This window comes from Pseudorasbora parva, chromosome 23 (genome assembly GCF_024679245.1).
Source record: "Pseudorasbora parva isolate DD20220531a chromosome 23, ASM2467924v1, whole genome shotgun sequence".
In the NCBI taxonomy this organism is placed as follows: domain Eukaryota; kingdom Metazoa; phylum Chordata; class Actinopteri; order Cypriniformes; family Gobionidae; genus Pseudorasbora; species Pseudorasbora parva.
The window spans coordinates 20503531-20525935 of NC_090194.1; the positions used below are offsets into that span (position 1 = coordinate 20503531).

A 22405-nucleotide genomic window follows, 5' to 3' on the forward strand; every position below is an offset into this window, starting at 1 on the left:
CTTGGAAGAGCATAAATAAACACACACACACACACACACACACACACACACACACACACACACACACACACACACACACACACACACACACACACACACACACACTCAAACACACACACTTATCGTGGTCGGTTGAAAGTAAAAAAAGTCATATACACCTATCTGGTCTGAGGGTTAGTAAATTAGGGTATAATTGTCATTGTTGGATGAACTATTCCTTTAAATTGTATGACAACGTGCACGTAGGTTCCCAAAAGGGGTCCCTTGGCCTCTCCCACATTGCAGATGACCCCTCCCATCTCTCCGAAAGCCACTCCCTCTCATCCTCCCCCAAATTCCCGCCACTCCCTCTCTCATAGAATCTATTAAGTGGCAAAAATTCAGGACAGAAAATGGCGACGGCGGGGAGCCGGACGTCGTCGTTAGGCGGATTATTAGACTCCAGTAGCGGAACAAACGTCGGGAACGGACTTCAGGGTAGTTCCAGTGGCTCCACTGTGTCAAACAGCAGCGGGAAGGTGAAGAGGAATGCAGGGGAGAGTTCTCAGTGGAGGCGGAAGGTGAGAAGTGTGGATCTGGATAAATGCGAGAGCGGGACTGCAGCGCTGCACTTCCTGACGGTGTCCGGTCCTGGCTCGATCCAGACCGCCTTACTGCAGCAGAGCCTCGGCGACAAAACAAGCAATAATCTGTGTGATAGTGCTCAGGAATGGATGAAAAGCTCCTTAAAGGGCAGCAGTGAAAGTCCGAACGCTGAACATGGAGCAGCTGCTGCGGACGTGAACGCTTCACACAACAGGTAAAAATAACTACAAAATTGCTTCAAACGGGTGTTGTCGCAAATGCATTTGTGGAAAGTTACAAACTTGAACGATTAGCGATATATCTAAACTTCTGTCGGGCAGAGCTCCTCCTGTGTGTATACAATATTATGGATATGTTGCACGTAGGAAAAGATTTGATACTATCTTCATCCCAGTGACAGTCATAATGCAAGTGGTTTTTAAAAAAAATCGTAAGACCGTTAGAAAGACGCTGTATTTATCTTCACTGACCTAACGTTACTGAACGAACGCTTTTAAAGCGCAAGTTTAGATTGATTTAGAGTTTATTTTGATGTCCACAACTTGGCTTCAAAGTTTTGTTTTGGACATAACCTTACTCGAAATAGTTATTTGAAAACAGTCACTGGTAAACAAACATCTGCATAGTAGGTTTTGTCCTTTTGAGTTGAACACATATGTCAGTTATTCTTCTGTGCGTAATTGTGATGTGTGATATTTGTATTTCTGATGTTGTACTCAGCTCATATTTGATGTCTTGTGGTGTTTAGTCTTTAGGTTAGACCTTTTAGACAGAGGTTTTATGTTGGCTATTTTCATACTCCATAAATCCCAAAATACTGCCAAAAAACAGGGAAAAAAAGGTTTTTAGGTTATAACGCATAATATCAGGCAAATATGGACCTAGTCCTCTTTAATAAAACCGTTGAACATAACTAGGAATAAAATATAAAGTGTAATGTTTGTAAGAGCTGGAGTGGAGATTTCTGCGAGAACTCATTTTGTGTAAATGCCTTTTAATGTATTGTAATTTTAATTTACAGACACATAGATAGTGTAGTAGTGTAATAATTGTTTGCATTCAGTTCATATTTTAGTGTGGTGTTGAAAACAGTCTTGCGACTCAGCTCGATGATGAGGATGATGATGATGATGTGTGAGTATTATTATCATGTGAGAAAGTTCAGCATGTGAAGGTTGAATGGCAGTTGTTTTCAGAAGGAAGACTGCGAGCGCAGGATTTGATGCAATATGAGCTGCGGGCTTTGAGACCGTAAAGATAATGAGAGATGAATGGAGCTGAAACCTAAAGAATCTGCTGGAAAAAACCTGCATCCATGCCTTTGTGAGCTCTGCTTTCCAGGAGAATAGTTGAGTTGCTAAAGTCTCTTCTGAGCACACACAGAATGTTCACATGAGAATAAAGAAAGATGGTTCCATGTATTATTTACTTTATAAATAACTAGTCGCAAGCAAGTGTATCCAGGTTTTTCTGCATAGGCCTATTCATTTTGAGATTGATATTGAAACCCATTATGATAAGTGTCTTTTTGTAGAGACTTCTAATGAGACCGTTTTGTTGTCTTCCCTTGCGTGTTTATAAGCCATGCAGGGATTCACAGGCTGTGATTCCAAACCTTGTTTTACGTCATTGAGCTTATTCATTTACCGCCGTTTCCCCTCAGGTGAGAATAGGAGCGTCAGACATTGAGTTCATGTGTGCTTGTTAATGGAGTGAATGGTACAGGCAGAAACAGTCCTGATGAAAAAAAACAGGTGTTGAAGTGTCCGTTTCTGACAAGGCTGTTGAAGCAGATGTTCTCCTGCTTGACTGTTATATATATATATATATATATATATATATATATATATATATATATATATATATATATATATATATATATATATATATATATATATATATATATATATATATATAATTTACTAAATTTATAATTAAAATAAAACACTAACAAAATGGGGGAAAATAAATTATACATATCAAATATATATGCAATGCAGCGTTCACAACTGTAAACTTATGAATGCGTATCAGAATATGTTCTTAAACATCAATGTATTTATACATGCACTTGTATACTGACCCCCAATTTAAAAAGGAAAAAAATAAAAACAGAACAATACAGCCAAACAAGCAAGGTTAATAATTCCTATAACAAAACTGTTTACAGCTAAGGGTACCTTTATGTTCTTTTTAGCCTATATCAACCACTTTTGCCAGTCCCTCTTGAAAGTACTTTTTTTCATCTTTAGAATATATGTAAGTTCTTCCATAACCCTTCTTCAATAATTCCAAACCACTGTTTACAGTTCAAAGTAGTATCTTTAAGCCTTCTCCTGCTTTACTTAGACAGCTCAATGCAGTTTTTGTTGAGAGATCAAAGCGGGTTCCTTTCAACGTTTCTTGAGTTGTTAAAGGAACCGCTGAAGAAAAGTAAAGCATGGAGTATCTGTTGTTTTTATTCTATTTATCTGGTTTTCCAAACACTGTTTTTTCAATTTAAATTGAATGCTTCAGCCTCTCAGTCTTGGTTGAGCTGATGTGTCTTTGTGTGCTGGTTGGGATTCTCAAACAAACAGAGTAATGTTTTGATAGTTTTCAGAGTCAAGGTGTTGGGACTTTTAATGGGAATCGGCCTGGGATGCGTTTCCCAAAAGCATCGTTAGCCAACAGTGGTCGCAAGTTCCGTCGTTATCAACATATTTCAAGGAGTTTGTGTATCCCAAAACCATCGTTCCAACGAACTTTTGCAAACTTGTGTGGTTGCAACGACAGGTCTCGACCTGTGGTTAGAAGCATAGTTATTTGTTTGCATGATGTGGACTTAAATATCTTTATCTTGAGCAAAAATAAGCAAGCTGACATTTAGTACAATCTATTTTATTTTGAATGCGTACAAATGTCATTTACTTCTTTAAGTTTGTCAGAAATTTAAAGCACATTTTATGAAGCATGTGCATATGCTCTAGTACAGTGGTTCTCAATCTTTTTTCAGTGACGTACCCCCTGTGAAATATTTTTTCAGCCAAGTACCCCCTAACCAGCGAGAAGTATTTTGGTAAAATTGAAAAAAAAAGACTTAAAACAGAGCACTGCCATCCGTGTCTGGTTTATTAAACTTTTGATCAGATAAACACACACACAATTTCAACATTTGAAAAAAAATAACTATTTCAAACATTTTAGATGATGATAATCCATGACAAAATTTATTGGAAATATTTATCATCACTAAATTTAGTAATTCAAACTAATGTAGTGAAAACAGTTACCATAATTCTGAATTCATAATTCATAATTCTGGGTTAAGTTTGATTATTAGGATTTTTGGTCTGGATTTAATACAATAAAAAACATTTAAAAAAACAAACAATGAAAACAGCTAAGCTATTAACTCTTAACTCTCAATCGTTGATCCAAGTGATTGACAGGTGATGCCAGGCGGCAAATGACAGATTGGAAAAAAATCTAATCTAAAAAAAGATTTAGTCCTCAAATGCCATGTTCATAATTTATAGCAAAAAATCTAGCATGAATTCGATATCAAAATAAAATTAAAAGCGGTTATTACTCCACCACCTGTATGACATCATTAACCAACGTGGTTAAAGATTTGTGACAATATGGTTACAAGAAACAGCCATGACTTTGTCTTGCTATCAGCAGACCAAGCTCAATTTAAGATTAAACATTGGTCTGGGGAGTTTACTCTCTATTTCTCTATCTCTACTGCACAAGAGGTGTGAGCAACGGGCATAGTTAAAGGACTATCCAACTGCATACAGAGTAATTTAAATTATTGCAATTTAAAATACAAATATAATTGTTTCCTTTTTTCTTTTTACAAATGAAGTGTTTATATAATATTTATGTGTTTATATATTAATATGACTAATAATAATTATGATTTATTACTGCTAAAAATATTTTTAAAAAATAAGAAATATTAGCATTTCAATAACATTTTTATAATTACAAATTAAAAATAGAGTAAGCCAGAATATAACAATATTTTACAGAAAACTTATTTTACAAAAAAAAAAAACCTGCTGGGTAACCTAATAATATGCAGACAGCCTATGACTAAAAACATTAGAAAGGTCTAAGCTTAAGGAGTTATTGTAAAAAAAACAATGGCATTCAGTACATTTCCACTGACCCACTCACAAGAACGTAAAGCCACTAAAGACTTCGTTACAAAGTCCATCTCAGTACAGTGGCTGTACAATAATTTTACAATGCGACGAAAATATTGTGCGCACAAAAATACAAATAACACCTTTATCCACCAAGTTATTGACTTGAACTCGACGCATGCGTGAGAATAAGACACAGATCCACCGTTCGAATACATGACCTGGAGGAGAAGGAGCGCCGCTATCGCGTGAGTTCCAGGTGAGTTCACGTCAGAGACCTACAAGGAAGACAATAACTTGGTGGATTGATTTTGATTGATATGCGAGCGAGAAGAGCGTTGAATAAGACGGTGATCGTTTTGAAGACAGATAGTGCGCGGGCTCTGCTCATTCACTGTCACGTGCATTAGTAATCTACATCAATTTATAAATCACAATAACTTACCAAATAATGTTTGGCGGGACAAATTTGTTTTAGTGGCCGCCAAAAAAATTTCAATGTAGAAAACCCCCTGAAATAGTGCATATAAAGTGCATGGAAAAAGAATGTTTTGCCTCCTTGAGGAGAAGGATTGGAGCTTTTGAATTTGATCTATTGCAGTAGTCATTTTTTTTATATGATTTGCGAATGTGGGCTGAACTTCTTAATATGTCTTAGCAGATTTGCAACTGGAGTTTGCAATGCTCTTTCACAATGCCAAACAAAGTTTGGCATTGTGAAAGAGCTGAGGGTTTTTCCATCATTGTCAGGTCGGTGTACCCGCTGTGAGGATGGAGTTTCCTGTGTGCTTGACACAGTTGGTGTGGTCCCATTGGATGTTCCCAGCCCACAGAATCGTAATTAATTTGTTTGCGTTTCCAGCGGATGTGGTGGGGTTTGACCATTCACGTCACGCATAGATGGTCCAGTGCTGGAGAAGATACTACCTCTAGAAAAGAGAATGTCACAGGCCTTTCATCTGGTAAAATAAGAGCATGAGGTTAAATGGATTTATGTCAGGATCAAAAAAGTGTTTCTGGACATAAAGGATGTATTTGTGGATCTTATTGTGAAATATTGCAACCCTCTATGGACCCATTGATGCTCGAGTCACCATTGGCTAGTAAATGTTTTTATTTTACTCACCAGACTTTTTACATAGAATGCAAGAACAATGCAAATTACAAAATTCTACATAAATATAAAATATTTATAAATGTATAATAATTATACAGATTAGGTAGATTTACTAGATTAGATATAGAAATTGAATAATCAAATCTAAAATAGCACTGAATAGTCTCTACTGTATAAATTAAATATAGATGGATCATTATTAAAGTGACAACTTGCTCAGTCAATAGTCTTTTGTTATTTGATTGACATTAAAAACACAGTCAGCAGGAATATTAGGCTGCTGCCCCTTTAAGACATAATGCACAGATTCTGTACACTGATATTGTTACACATACGTCGTCTTTCTCCACTGTTTATGTTCACTTAAGACGTAACTGATTATATTTTACTAGGATACTCGCCAAGACGGACATTTTGACATCATTTTGTGTGAAATTGTCCATTCAAGCGCAAGAATAAGTAAGAGAGCTCAGTTCAGTATCCATGTGCTATCAGACACGGATTTCTGGGACCGTGCTTCAGATACAAATCTCTCACACAGCGTGGACGAGTTATCTTTTGAATGTTTAAATTGGCAGGGCTTAAAAAACGTGTGCTAATTATAAACTTTCATGACTTTGCAGCACCGGTTAACACAGGTTTCTCTTATGGCGAGTGCGCTAGACATGTTCTGATTTGCGGTAATGCGACATGTTAGGGATAATGTACACCTCCGCTTCGCGTCAGGGTCCGGATCTCTCTGTCAGGGTTTATTCTGCGATAACAACCGGCTGGGTGTACATTTCCCCGCTTATTACACGGCTACTAGTCTCAAATAAATTAGACACAAAATATTGTCTTGAGATTAAATATTTTATTAGCTCTTGCGCAAAGCTTCCGCAAAGAAAAACAGTTCCAAATGAATGCTGAAAGTCATTACAGGTGTATATGACATTCTTCTTTCAGACAAATACAATCGGAGTGTTTAAAAAGTCCAGGCTAACGTTAATCCAAGCAGTAGTTGTAGCTGTTTTTGAAATCCATAAAAAATGCAGCTGTCTGTCAAATAATGTGCTCCACATGGCTCCGATGGGTTAATAGAGCCTTCTGATTCAAATTGATGTGTTTGTGTAAGAAAAATATCCATATTTAAAACTTAATGAAGGAAACCCGACTCGAAGTCTTCCATTGTAGCCATGGCTGTTTAAGTATGTAACAGCCCCAAGATGGCACCAGCGTTAAGCATAGAAGTAGTACCAGTCAAGATAACTCGTACCCGGATGAGCGGTTGTTATCTGGAAATAACATACCGCTGGAATGCGCGATTGACCAATCAGAATCAAGTATTTCACAGAGCCGTGTAATAAATCACGATAATGAATGCACGATATTGTTATCGTGGGCACTTCAAAATATCGTAAATAATAATTTATTAACAATTTTTACATTTTTTTTAATGCACTTAAAGGGATAGTTCACTTTGAAATTAAATTTTGATGTTTTAGCTTACCTCATGAGCACCTGAGATGTCGGAGTATTTGTTTCCCCAGTAGTTTCAATTTAGATCATTTTAGGTCAAACCGTTCTTGTCTGTGCCTCACATAATGCAGGTCTATGGTCACCACCTCAAAGAGCATACACAGAAGTCCCAATTAAAGAATCCCCCATCGTAAGTACACATTGATGGCCTTAGACACGAAATGAGCGGTTTGTGTGAGAAAACGTAGTTTTTACCTCTTGTACACCATAGGAAACACGCACGCGCATCCTCGGATCAGTCGGACTTAGTGTTGTACAAGAGGTAAAAACTATATAAGGCCATCCTTAAAAATATTCTTGTTTGCCGTAACCCGACCGACCCTGTCAATTTAGGGCCGACTCAATTTTTTATTTTTTTTCCCTTTTAGTCCGACCGACTTGCCGGTTGTAAATTGGCTTTAAGACCGACCAATTTCTTTTTTTACTTTTCAAACAACTAATACAACAGTAATAAAATAATATGAATTATATTTTAGTAAGTATTATAAATGTATAAATTGCCTGGGCCATACAAACGAAGGCTACGTTCTTTCGTTTATAGAAAAACCCGTGACGTCATCTATGTTTACACTATGGTTAACGGATGTCACACTATGGCCTGCACGTGCGTTCGTTTCGGCTCGGCTCATACTCTCATTCACTGTAACGTTAGACTGTTAAAGCCCTGTCGGAGATTATTTCGCCGTGTGACAGGAGTCAGGAGGACCATGGACACGTTACACACACCAGGCAAGTGCACTGCAGAGGGGAGGGCTTTGAGCCCCTGTCCTTTTTGAAAATGAATCAAAAGTGCCCCTCTCAACATTCATCATTACTATATTGTGGCGAATAAAACAGATTTTGAATTATAATTAATATAACAACGTGTACAAAACAGTAACAAATGGCGGAAAAGCCGTTTATCTGGTCTCTGTCGGTCTGAAATGTCGTTGTCATAACGCGTTGCTATGGGTAGCGTGTGTTCTGCTCGACCCCAGCGCGTGGTGGGAGCGGCGGCACTGGTAACTTGAAAAATAATGCTTTATGTATGGTTCTGTCGATGGATACACGTACACTACAACAGCGATAATAAAAGAAAACGTGGGAAAAACGGTCTATCTTTGTAAACTGTGTTCAATGCATGCGAGTGCTGCCGTATGACCAGTCATTTTCGCCATCATCACTCAGTTTATTCGCCAGAAGACGCGAATGAGAACCCTCTGCAGTGAGAGAAGATCTGTCTCTGTGCGCAGCGCGCGCACGTCTCACAGCGCGCAAATATTGAGTTCTTTCAAGTCTTGCGTTTGAACGGATAAACTCACAAAAAGTATGTCAACATGTCGATCTTGATGAGTATCCATCAGACAGTCTGTATATGCCTTAAGAGAACTTTATACAGTTGAGAAAAACGATGCATATCTCTGTATTAGGTCTTAAAGGGGCAGTAGCCTTTACTGCTGTCTGTCAAACAAAAGATAAGGACTCACTCACTGCTCTTGATTGAATAGCTGGTTATAGCTACTTAATTAATTGAATTCATAAAAACAACTTTTTGCTTTTTAATATTCAAATGCACTAGTCTATATCACCAGATGCGTTGGTCTGGCAAGAAGTGGAAGCCACTTCAGAGACAGACACAGATAGTTGCGTGTTCACAATCGAGCGTAAAACGACCCCTTTTTACACAATCGAGCGTAAAAATAAGAAACATATCACGGGAAAATACTAAAACGGGAAGACAGCGGGAAAAGAGCTAAAATACATGAGAAACCCGGAAAAAAAGGGAGGGTTGACAGCTTTGAGTCAATGACAGCTAGCTGGTGGTTGGACACTTTTCTTTAAGAATGCACCGGAAATTTATGCAATAAACATGTTTTTGACAAATATATCATTTATTTGTTTGTGGTCTATATAGCCTGCAATCAGCCTACACGCCCGAAGGCACGGCTTGAAGACCCAGTCAGTGATGTCACGATATGCCAATTTGTTTAAATTCATACCTACGTAATCACCATCACCAAAAATGTACTTTTTTTTTTGTATTAAAATGTGAAAAAAAAAATATAGACCTACCTACCGACCCTTTTTTAAATTTTTTTTACTGTTACTGCAAACCAAAATATTTTTAAGGATGGCCTAAATACTGTTTCTTTTTCTCACACAAACCGCTCATTTCTTATATGAATTTATTCTTTATAGCATCATTCTTTTGCACTTTAATCTGTTTGAAAATTGTACTTTTACAGCTCTGGAAAAAATTAAGAGACCACTTAACATTGATTTCTCATTGATTTCTCAATGTTAAGTGGTCTTTTAATTTTTTCCAGAGCTGTATATATTTTTGGTGCATTGTATTATTGTATTTAAACATTATTTTATTTTATTAGGAGAAAATGTAGGTTCTTTTAACTACATAAGACCTCGTTATTACGTCAAAAAAAAAAAAAAAAAAACATAGGCCCTATGTTGCAGCAATGCGGCACCGCACCTGTAAATGTGAAAGAAAAAAAAAAAACGTTTCCTTTGCAGTTTTGTGAAAATGTCCTTTTTCGAATTGCCTGAAAAGCCACCTCATGAGAGCGTTACCCAACTTGGTAGCAATATATTAGCCTGACGTGGTCATACTCAATTCTAGTCAGAATATGAGTCTTAAACTGCTCCATTGGGCTGTGATTATGGGGCGTGTTTCAACCTAACCAGGAAAGGCATCAATTGGATAGACCTACAACCAATCAGAGCAACGAAGCGACGGATTGTCAAATGTCAACAGAGCTCAACTGCACTGTGTTGCCAAGTCGGCGTTTTTTCTGTGGGTTGTTTTCTATGTCCACGGGTGGAAGCGACTATTATGTGATATATAGAACCATGAGTGCGAATTTTAGCAGGCAACCTTGCCAAAATAACACACATTTTACCCCCCAAACACTATTTTTTTCCCGGGGGAACCCCCGAGAAGCTATTGTTTAGGGCTAGTAGTTGGCGGGTTTTGTTGTAAAAACTTGGCAACCCCGTCTGCACGCGTGCTGGAATCAGGCTGGAATACACAATCTTTGCCGGTGTTGTAAAAAAATACAATTATTTAATGATACACAGAGTACTTTCCCAACATGATCATTTCTGAGAGAAATTGTGAAGGTGAATGCATATACAAACAAGCTCTCCGTGGATTCAAACAAATATAATCCGTGCATGATTACGTTTCTGTTGATCATCTGTCCGTCATCGTCTAAAGCCTGCCCTGATGATTTCATTGGTCCGAACAGTTTCTGTTCGGGGATAATTACTCCTCTATGGAGCAAGGCCAGACCGAACTGCCTTACCTAAACATTTTGTGGGCGGGGCTAAGTTCGGCTGGCATTCAGGCTAGCGATATATGGGAGTTTTTGCAAAATTGCCGCGTTTCCATTGGGTGTATTTTCATTTCGCAATTTCAATTTGCGCAATTCGAAGGGTAATGGAAATGCAGCTAGAGACTTATACCTTATCTTGTAAAGTGTGCCGTCAGTACCACTGCTCCTTATACATAGAGCACACGTGATTGCAAAAATGAAAAGGCAGATAAAACTAAGAAGCATAATTATTAAAATAAAAAAACATTAATGTGAAGTGACACTAAATCATGGATTTATGGATTTTCAATGTGAATCATGATGTTTTATGCTTTTACTTCCAACAATATTTTACTGTATTGTAAGGCTATACCCACCCCCCATTGTATAGTAAGAGTTTTTACCAGAGGTGGGACAAAGTCATTGTTATGCAAGTCACAAGTAAGTCTCAAGTCTTTGCCCTCGAGTCCCAAGTCAAGTCGAGTCAAAGATGAGTCAAGTCTCGAGTCGAGTCAGAAGTCAAAGCCAACAAGTCTCAAGTCGAGTCCAAGTCCTACCATTTTAGTTTCGAGTCACTTCAAGTCATCTTACCACAGAAATAAAAATTATACAAATCATGTATGTCTGTAAGATTTATATTTATTTAAACCTCTTTTTATACAATGACATTAAGCAAATACAGTAAAAAAAAAAACAGAAACACTAGAACAATGCACAGCGGCTTCAGTCCTGTATTGTGTTGACCTCATATGGCAAAACAGTTCAACTTTCAAATAGATATGGGTCCTTTTAGCCTAAACTTAGGGCATTATGGAAACATTATGGGAATATTGTTTAGCTTATTTTTGGTTTAATTTGGTTTACTTTAATAATTTAATTTATTCAATTATTTTGTTTTGCTATACTTTTTATGCCAGCTTGCCATAGCCCCCCTAGCATCCCATCGCGGCACCCAGGGGTCCCTGTCCCCACTTTGAATACCACTGCTATAAAGCATATGACTTCAGTTTCTGGAGGGAAAGGGCTTTCTTTTGACTTTTGAAGCAGTGAAAACATTCTTAATATTGCATACACTGAAACTGAAATATTATCGTATACCGTAGTGTATAATAGACAATGAATATTAACACAACAACACTGATATGAGTAAAGAGTAGTTTCAAATACAGCGTGAGGCTATAAGGGATTTTCTGACATCTGTTTCATATTCTTCTCAGGTATGAAGAATACCTAGAGGGGTGGGGGGCCCAAAACAAGCCCAATATTATTATATTATTTATTATCATCAGTATAATTTATGCTCAATAATTTATCAATAAATGACCCTGCAACATTTTAAATTGAAATCTCGTGGAGTTTAAAATGCAAATACAGATGGGATTTTACAAAATTCTTCAAGTTGCAATAAAGACTGTGAACAGAAGAGGTTTGTAGATGGAAAAAGAGAAAAAGTGACGTGAAGGATTATGGTAACTCCAGTCGGAGTTATTGCACACATATAAGGAGCAGTGGTGAACATGCTCACTATAAACCGTAAAAAGGATAAGCCCTGCATCTCAATGTGCAATCTGCTCAAAATAGTATTGAAAATTACTAATGTCACATAGCTACTATTTAGGATTATTATGCACTTTTTTACAGTCTATGATTGGGAGTTGGTGCATAGGAAAACACTGAGAGTGCTGCAATATAGAGACATGTTTATAATAATATACATTCGAACCATACCTACTGTTATTATTAGCAGCCTATACTTTTTTTTATTATTTATTTTTATTTTTATAATAGCCAAATAATAATAGTCATAATAAATAGCCTACATTATAAAACATATTTTTAAGATTAAATTAGGTGGCTTACCTCCCTGTTTCCTCTCCATCTCTGTATATCTTTGCTGGTTGCATTGTTTGTAAAAAAAAATAAAATGTATTCGTCTATTTATGTCTATGAACTATCATTACATTTATAACATCACATCACATACCTGCACGTTGAACGCGATTTTTCTTCAAAGAGGGGAAGGAGGCGGGATGTATGAGGACGAATGAATACAGCACTTGTATCGTTGCACTATGCCTATTAGCTGTGAGAGACAGTGCCAGTCAATGTATTTGGACAAAACAGCGACCATAAATGTAAAGAAACGAAGTTGCTTGTCATATTTTCCTAACAAGCAACCACATTTTTTCAAATAAGCCCAAAAAACCGCGACCCGCAACTCGAGATTTTTTTACCGCGACTTGCCAAAAAGAAGAAGCCCAAAGTCACGTGTTATACGCGGACTTGGTAGCTATGGATACTGTCGAATCAAACCAACGTGGGACTACAGTGATTGGATGTCGTGCTGGCAGCGCACGTGCTATCTGCATGCATACAGGTGCAGCTTTTTTTCACTGAGAGCAGCGCGGCCGTGTGAAAGAAAAATAGCCAAAAAGTAGCAAGTCTTCTCGAGTCATGAGGCTCAAGTCCAAGTGAAGTCACAAGTCATTGATGTTAAAGTCCAAGTCGAGTTGCAAGTCTTTGTACATTTTGTCGAGTCGAGTCCAAAGTCATCAAATTCATGACTCGAGTCTGACTCGATTCCAAGTCACATGACTCGAGTCCACACCTCTGGTTTTTACAATAAAAATTAGTCTTTTTTTTTATTACACTTGGTATTTTTTTCTTGGATTTTTATCAGGTCTTCAGGATTAAATTAAAAGTTTGAAGTATCTAATGTTTCATTCATGCCCTATAAAGAGCATGTGAGTCATCTCTCAAACTGACCTTTCCAGGCCCCCCTTCAATTAGATACTGACCAACATCTGGAGCCAAAATGGCTTCAGTGCTGAGCTGGAGCACCTCAAACGTTTGCTCTCAAACACTTTCTTAAATGCTATTGTTCCGTTTGGAAATATACCCTCGACAAGCTTATGCTTGTAAGAAGACTCCCAAAAAGTCATGAGGTCCTCTGGAAGCTTCATTGTGGTAAATATAGCCTCTCTTGTGGGAGACTGTGACAGGCTAAAATAAAGATCTAGGGTGTATGTTCGTCTGTGGTGTTCTAAACGTACGCTGAGGGAGTGACTCGGTGGCGTTTAAGTGTGAAATGTGACACTTTTTAAAGTGTGCAGTCTTGCACTTCACCTTATAAAGGTTAAATTTAGCATGTAGTATTTTCTGTCCTAGAACAGGCTTTTCTGTCAGAGTGAAGGCCTATTCTCGCCTAATGCAAATATTCTTTGCGAGAGAACTTTTGACATAAATGGCACGGAATAGAGGTATATTAATGAAGCAGTGCTTTTTACTCTAAATTGCACAAATAATTAAAATTTTACAGGAATTGTGGCAGTCTTTTGAAATTACAAAGATGAGAATATATCAGTTTTAATATCCAGAATGTGTAGCATTCTGTATATCTGTGGTAAAAAAAATATTTTTTTGTTCTTATGAGGAGCTTATTAATGCTGTGACCTTGCTGTTGTATTTTTATTTCTTGGACAGAATCTTGAGCTTGCTGTGGTGGCAAAACACAATGAGTTACAAGATGCAGACAGTCATCTGATAGCCAGATGATGATGTGTTTGTCGATGTACCACATATTTCACAGAAATGAATTTGCTCTTCATAACAATGTTCATGTAACGTGACCTTTCCGAAGTGATTAGTCTTACATTTTAAGCTTGAATTTGGTATGAAAAGACCTCAGTGTTGGAAGTTTCTCTTGTGGCACTTCTTAGCTTGCCATCTCTCAAATCTTAATTTTGTGAACTGCACTTTATTAAAATAAAATATTTATCCAAAGTTAACCAAACAAATCAATACTAACAAATCAACTAACCAAGTATTAATAATAAAAATTGCCATAAAAGCCATTCCCATCCTGTGAAATGCATCTGCACACTACATGTCCTAAACACATTACTATGCAAATTAGATTCAGTGTAAAAAGAAAATAATGGGAGTAATCAAAAGGAATATTTTCATAAGAATATCCAGACAAAACTATGTTGACAGAGAAATTCACTAAAATATAATGTCCCTTTACAGAGGCAAAACCTCTCTCAGGAGGATATTTCTGTCTCGTGCAGAGTGAATCCAGCATTTATATTTAGATTTCACTTCTGAAACTTTGCAGCATGCAGTTGGCCATCTGTTCTCTTAGCAGCATGAAAATCAATAGTTTTATTCAATGGATTTTATAGACTGTATATCCTCGAGTTTTGTGAGCCTGCATTAACTCAGCACTGAATAAATCTCGGATCACTTTCAAGAGATCTGACTACGTTACTCACTGCTGCAAACATGTTGTGAAAAGATGCATTTGGCGTTCTCCAGAGTGTGAACACAAATGTGCAAATCTGCCTAATCTGTTTTTGCCAGTATATTATTAAAGTATCAGATTCAGCTAAGGGTGCTTTTTGTTGCGTTTGTTTATACTTTCCACAAGCCTCCGCTGACTGCAGGCGCGACATCGATCACTGCACTCAACGCGCACGACCGCCCACTCCGCGTTGACATCGTTTTTGCTGCCATGGCTATCCTTCATACACTGTTTTGGGCTACTTCAAGAGTGAGGACAGCTCTGTATCTCCGAGAACGATGCTGTCTGTAAGCGGGGCTGAGTACCGTAACCCTCACCCTCAAACATGCTGCAGTGTTTGTGAGAGCTGCTGCTTTCTCCACCGAAATTATCTGACTCCGATACAGGAAAAATAAAACCGAACTTCTAACATTTTGGGCTAATATGTTAGCAAGCAAGCTGCTGATAGTTTTCGATTAATGTCCTTAAATTTAACCGCAAGCGTTGTAGCATTATGCTAGTTCTGGACGGTTCCAATTTGCATAGTGCAGACATTGAAGATTACATTTTATATCTATTTTTTGTTTATATATAAAAAAAAAAATCTCATAGCAGTCTGTTCAAGACAAAGGGCACTATTTTAACGATTTGAGCGCATGGTATGAAGCTCATGGCGCAGGTGCACTTAGGGCGTGTCAGAATTCACTTTTGCTAGCTTAACGATGGAAAAAACGATTTGTGTGTCAGGCTCATGGTCCAAAAGAGCCATGGTCTCTTAATGATTCATGCGTTCATTTTGGGTGTTATGTTCAATTAACCAATCAAAGTATCATCTCCCATTCCCTTTAAAAGCCAGTTGCACTTGCACCATGCAAAGATCGCTTCTCCAGAGAGGAAATCTTAATTTTTTTTATATTTAAAAATGTTTGTGTGTTGTTGTGCTCCCTGTGTGCGTATACATGTGTTTTGCACCCATCTATAGGCGCGCATTACTAACGCGCACTTTATATAACGCAAAAAAGTAGGGATGCACGATATTGGATTTTTGCCGATATCCGATATGCCGATATTTTTCAGCTCATTTTGGCCGATGCCGATACCGATAAATGTTTATTTTTTCCCTTTGTTTGGAAACAACACCATTTTGAGCAAAAACTATTTTTTTTCATTCTGGTTTCAGATTTCTGAGGTCTCCTTAATAAAAGGATTCTTGTTGAAGATAAATACATTTTAATAAAGTTCTTTTTATGATAAGAGTATATTAAAAGCTCTGAAAATAACAATAATAAAGTCAGTAATTTTTCACCCCAGATGCAGCTGTAACCTTAATATTGTATTTTTGGATTTAACGTTTGTGCACATGAAGTGGGGGTGGCATGACATCCATTGATGCTGTCTTTTAATTCTACAATTATTGTAGAGCTCCTTGGATTATTTTTCATCATCCATTTCATAAAATTTTATTACAGATTAATACACTGTATATAAAAGTATTTAATTTACAAGTGTCATGCTTGTGATTTATGACATCATTACTGATTTGTTTATTCTGAACAAGAAGTAACTTCAATTTATTTGTGTATTCTACTTTTCATTGTATTAGTGTAACAACAGCGCACCCACTACATGTATAAATATATAGCGGTCTAGAGGGAGGGCACTAGGACCTGGAGGAGCTTCTGCTGCTGTGGAGGCTGCCGCACGCGCTAGAGAGTGGGGAGACGCGATTGGGCTTGTTTTGGGTTCGTTTTGTTGTGAAAACGTGGCAAATCTGCTGCTGACGGTCACGTCCTTCTGTACGTGCATTCAGAAATTCAAGGCAGCATTTAAAAACAGTCAATTTAAATATGCAATGTATTTTCTTGTTTTCACTTGAAGAATGACTGCAGTGCTGACATGGTCTCATCTGTAGCACTCCTTGCACACGTGAGTTATTGCAGGCGCATATCAACACGTTATCATATCGGCAAGGCATATCGGCATAATGTTTTCATATCGACCGATGCCGATTTTTATATTTTAAGCGTTTATCGGCCGATTCCGATGTCGTGCCGATAATATCGTGCATCCCTACAAAAAAGACTGCGTTATTTACCATTTGGTCAATGGCACAGTTGTTTTCAGTTGCCTCAAAATAGCAGCAATGCACCAAAGACCATGGGTGCGAGTGCGTTTGCTATTTACACAACATGGCGCTGGACGTGAAAATGATAACTGCGTCGGGCTGTAACGTGCAAAAACTTTTGCTTCGGGCCTGGCGTCACATCGCTCAGGGTGTATGATAAAGTGTATAACTCCAGATGCCTTTGAGTCTTTACTTTAAAAGATGTGAAGACAACATGCCATGCAAATTATTGCTTGAACCTTTTTGAATGTCATTGCATCAAAATGGCATTAAAACTTGTAATTGAACACAATTCAAAAAATAATTCAGTTTACTGCACAATAAAGTAGTGCTGTGTCTTTGAGCCTTGGCTTGGCTTGTGTTGTCTCTGTGGAGTGTTTTAGCATGTTTTGTCTAATGAGCGGAGGCCTCTCCATGGTCACCAGGAACTGCATATTTAAAGCCCAGGGTTAGCTGAATGATCACGCCTGGACACCGGACACAAAGGCCCGGATATTTCTATACCCATTAGTCCCCACAGGGGTCCCCCCCTCTTAGGTTTTGTTTAGTTAACAGCAGGACGAGGCAAGCTAGAGATTACATGTGAAAAGTAAACACATGGGAGCATGACTAATAAGAGCCAGATTACTGGTTACAACAACAGGTCTTCTGGCATAGTCTAGAGACCCACAATATGAGCAAACACCCCTCTGAAATAAATGATATATCTTTGAAACCGTGTCCGGTCATATTCAGAGATTTTGGTAGTTAGACTAATCTAAACCACACTGACTGAAACCGTCCCCTCTGGATTGGAGCGTGTTGGTTGTGCACAGCCCACGTCCAATAAGAGCTGTTGACATACTGCGTGTTGTAACTGCATGGGAAAGGGCCATCGATTTTCCCAGCGTCTCGATAGCCTCCGGGGACCATCAGCGGGAAACTTGATTCCGCCTGTAAATTGGGAGTGACTGTCAGTTGATTGGCGCTGTGGACGGGCACTGAATCCATGGGCTTAGAAGGCGACACAAAGAGAAGCATTGTGAAACGGCAGCGCTGTTATCATAATGAGGAGAATCCCAGCTCTGGGCTTTACCACTGAAGGGGCCAACATAGGAAAGGTCCAAGTGTCCCTTGACCACCTCGCAATCCCTCCGGACTTCTCGTGCCTCTCTTTTGCTAAAGTAAAGTTCAAAATGAGTAATGCTAACACGGCCACCTCCCAACGTTCATCCGGGCAGCTGTCTTGGCCTGGCGCTGGGGACATTGTTCCGCCTTTGTCTTTTGTTTTACTCTGTTCTTTTGAGGTTGGATTTAATCTCAATTGACCTTTTTCCTGAGTCTCTGCCCTTGTTTGGTGGAGAGGGTGCAGAGACTTAATAAAGCTTTTTTTTTCCTGCTTCAGTGTTTGGAGGTTTGTCTGGAGAGGCTTTTTTTAATGGAGATGGACTGTGGTGGTAGTTAGTCTCTGCCGCAGCTGTACTTTCCAGCAGAACTACCACAGTGAGTTAGCATCCTCATGACTCCTACATGGGCTGCTGCTGTATCCTCAGCTGACCTCTCACCCACCAGGCCCACACCCAGGGCCCAAATGTCACCCATCATTTGGACTGTAACTTTATTAGGAAATGAAACAAATTGCATGGATGAAAGCGTTAGAAATAGTGTCTTTCTGTTGTTGTTGTTTTTCAAACTCCCTTTTTGGAAGTGTATGTGATGCGAGTATACTTGTTATATGGCACCATTTATGTCTTTTTATAAATAAATACAATAAAACCTCATTGTATGACTGCATGAAAAATGACAAATTCAGTGTTTTGGTCAAAAATATTTAAAAATGTTTTTAATTATGGATACCAGGATTGGGAATCACAGGATAACTCACGATATGATACCATCACGATATTTTGCTCACGATAACGCTATATCACGGTACCAGTGATTCTGTGACAGATGATATTGCAAGAAAATCATCTGCGGTACATCACGATATCATTCTGTAAAAAAAAAATGTTGTTGTTGCCAAAAGTCATGCATTTCATTTATTAACATTTCATTTTTTTTTAAATAGAAAAATGTACAATAAGTACATATACAGGTATCAAACAGCCATACGCTTGAAAAATGCTTATTTGCTTAAGAGAACAGTTTTGTGACTAAATGATTTATAGTAAAGAAAGGTTAAATCTCTACTATTACTAGCCTACTATGTTGCTGCTATGAATAATCATATCAGCAACATCTCAAATTTATATTACTAGTAGTAGTAATTTAATTCTAGTAGTAATTAGGGATGTCACGATACCAATATTCTAGTAGTCTGTGTCACGACCATAAACATTTTTTTAAATTTAAGTACATTCAATGAGTTTATTATCTTTGATGATAATAATTATAATTAAATAATACATGATAGTTTTATACACTGTAGATTATAAATTCATTACGTTTTTCTTGGGGTGTTTCTTCATGATTAGGGATTGCGGCCCCTTTAAATGTTCTGAATGAGTGTTGGCCATAGTGTGTTGACGTGGGACTTGTCAGCAGCATCATTTTGATGTAGATTTTTCTTCTTTATAAAATAAACGACATGCGTGCTCAACATGAGAAGTTGTCTCTTGTAATTTACTGCAATTTCCACTACATAAACATTTTATTTTTAAGGCTGTGCTGTTTAAAAGTAAACATAGTTTATAAAAAGATCAAGTAAAAGCAACAATCTAGGCATAATTATTATTATTAGTAGAGACATATAATTATTATTACATAGACGTAGCTGAATGTACTGTACAACAATAGCCTAATATATTTCTAATTTCTTCACGTTAAACCAAACTTTTATTTTAACGGGTTGCCGTGAAGACCTTCAAGAGTGTCTGTGTTCATGATATAAGAGTTTTCTGAAATGAAACGGTAAAATCTCATGAAGTGACTGTTTATGCGTTCATGTACTCATATAGAGACACGGCAGACTAAAATACAATTTAAATATTACTGAACTCCTGCATGTTCTGCGTCTCTGAATGACGGGCTGTGATCTTTTATTGTCTATGGCGCTGATGAACGTACACACTTCTAGGCAAAAAAGACAGCGAGTGAGTGTCACGCGCTTGTGTGTGTCATAGACAAAGATCAGCGCCTGTCATTCAGAGATGCAGAACATGCAGGAGTTCAGTAATATTTAAATATTAGTTTAATATTCACACACATTAGTATATTCGGTTACGGTCTGGAGCCCTGCGCTTAGATAAACACGGAAGTGGCTGAACACTGCTGTGGGTAGGCCTACATACAAAAAATATATCGATACTTGGTGCCAGAGTATCGTTAATGTCTCGTGGCCGGAAATATCGCAATAAATCGGCATATCAATTTTTTTTTCTTTTTTTTTTCTCCCCACCCCTAATGGATACCTAATAAATGTAATAACTATGTAACTGTAAATAATAACTTCAGACATAACCGACTGTTAACAAATAAACATCAACCGCAATAAGGTGTTTAATACTCACGGGACGTGCTGTCTGATATCCAGCTTGCTGTCCACGGAATTCAGATGCATGCGCTCAGAAAACCATATATCAGAAGTTTAGGTTGATATGGCTTTAAAATACATGCAGATAATAAACTTTCATAATGATAAAGAACTGCAATGCCACGCGAGTGTGACCATGATAGAGATGGATAGAGGTCCCCTTTAAGAAAATCTACATGTAATTCTTAATTTCTTCATTTTCAAACGTAGAGCTGCACAATTAATTGTTAAAAGATTACAATCTCGAATCAAGCACATTATTTTATTTCTTTACAACCATTCTGCTTTGTCTATTACCATGGCTGTTTTCATGTCACAAGCTTCAGATATTGATATTGGCAGCGACAAAATACACGCTTAAACCAAAGACTTAAGGGACTTTAAAAGGGTTTAACCTTTAAGAGTAACCTCATCGCACTGCAACTTTCAAATCTGCGTTTGCGCTTTTGCTGATACAGAGAGAGCAGATAACTTTTATTTTGGCATAAAACCACATGGAGATTATCTCTTTTTTTTTTATAGATAAACCCTTCTCAAAACAAGCTTTGCAGATGGTTAAAGCATTTCATGTTCAAAAATGAATAAATATAAGCAATTTAAACAATTTACACATCCTCTTTAAAACATAAATACAGTGCCGAGTTACAGCAGTCAGTAAACTGTTTTTGTCGGGAGGAGACCTTAGCAGAGCTAAGTCCCTGTAGACACAAAAATCACCACACACTTGGATCACAAATACTGACTGAGACATGAGTCTATACTGCAAAATTCTGCATAGCGTCTTTCAATTGAAACTCAGTCCATTGTTGCAAAATGAATTTTAATTACAAAAAGATCAATATTTAGTTGTTTCTTGTTATTTATTTGCACTGTTACTGCATGATTTTCTTCTTATGCAAGAAGTGTAACATTCCTTAGTCAAACAATTTTTAAATAGACAGTAGTGTTGTTGACTGCATTCACAAGTCTCTCAACCTTTAACTCTGTTGCTCAACAAATGTTGTTTGTATAATAGAAACCTTGACAACAGATGATAGCAAAGTTTTGTTTTGGTTTCGGTGCACACCTCACGTATATGGATACATAAATTATAGAGGTTTTTTATACTGATTTTGAACACTTTGTTAGATTGTTGTGCTATCATTGATTTAAGATTACTCTATTTTATGCCAAATCAGAACTTGAGCCGTCATCCGTGTGCTTTCCTTTGTGAGAGAAACCAAAAACGAACTAGATGGAGCATGGATGGGAGATCAGAGCTCCAGACTGCACCTAAAAATATTAGTATGCGAGTAATATTTTTGGTGAGAGAACCACTGACAACAGTGTGTTATGTTCTGTGATGAGTAGCCTATCACATCTTTTGTTTTGTTGACTAAATAAAATGAGACTGCACAAATCAAAGTTTCAATGGAAAAAAAACTCTTTCACTCACTGATTTCGAGTACCAAAACACGCATGGGGAAAGCAAGATCAGCATTCCGCATCAAAAAAAACATGTCAAAATGAAAAATATTAGACTTTTTCAAACCGTAGATATTATCTCTGTCAAACACCAATGCTGACGGCACATTTGCTAATAAAGAAAGCAGGCTCCAGTTGTGTTTATCTTTCCGTGTTAATGAATGAACATCTAAGTAAAGGTGCAGTAATGCAGCGTCGATTTCGCGCAGCAACATGGATAAACTACAACAGGTAAACATGTCAGCCGTGTGGATGCTAACAATTCTCACTTTTAATCAATACTGATGGATTCTCAACATCTTTTAGTCTCTGCTTTTTTTCTGTTGATGCATGAACTTCACATGCTATCCATTAAG

General features: G+C 37.6%; 1 protein-coding gene across 1 annotated transcript in view; it reads left to right on the forward strand.

The window, feature by feature from the left end:
- Positions 1-377: 377 nt before the first annotated feature.
- Positions 378-22405, forward strand: part of map3k1 (mitogen-activated protein kinase kinase kinase 1, E3 ubiquitin protein ligase) — an 84466-nt gene continuing 62438 nt past the window's right edge. Inside the window, exon 1 of the mRNA XM_067434254.1 lies at positions 378-799. Within this exon, the coding sequence (XP_067290355.1) occupies positions 393-799 (407 nt within the window). The 5' untranslated portion in view covers positions 378-392. The remainder of the gene's footprint in view (positions 800-22405) is intronic.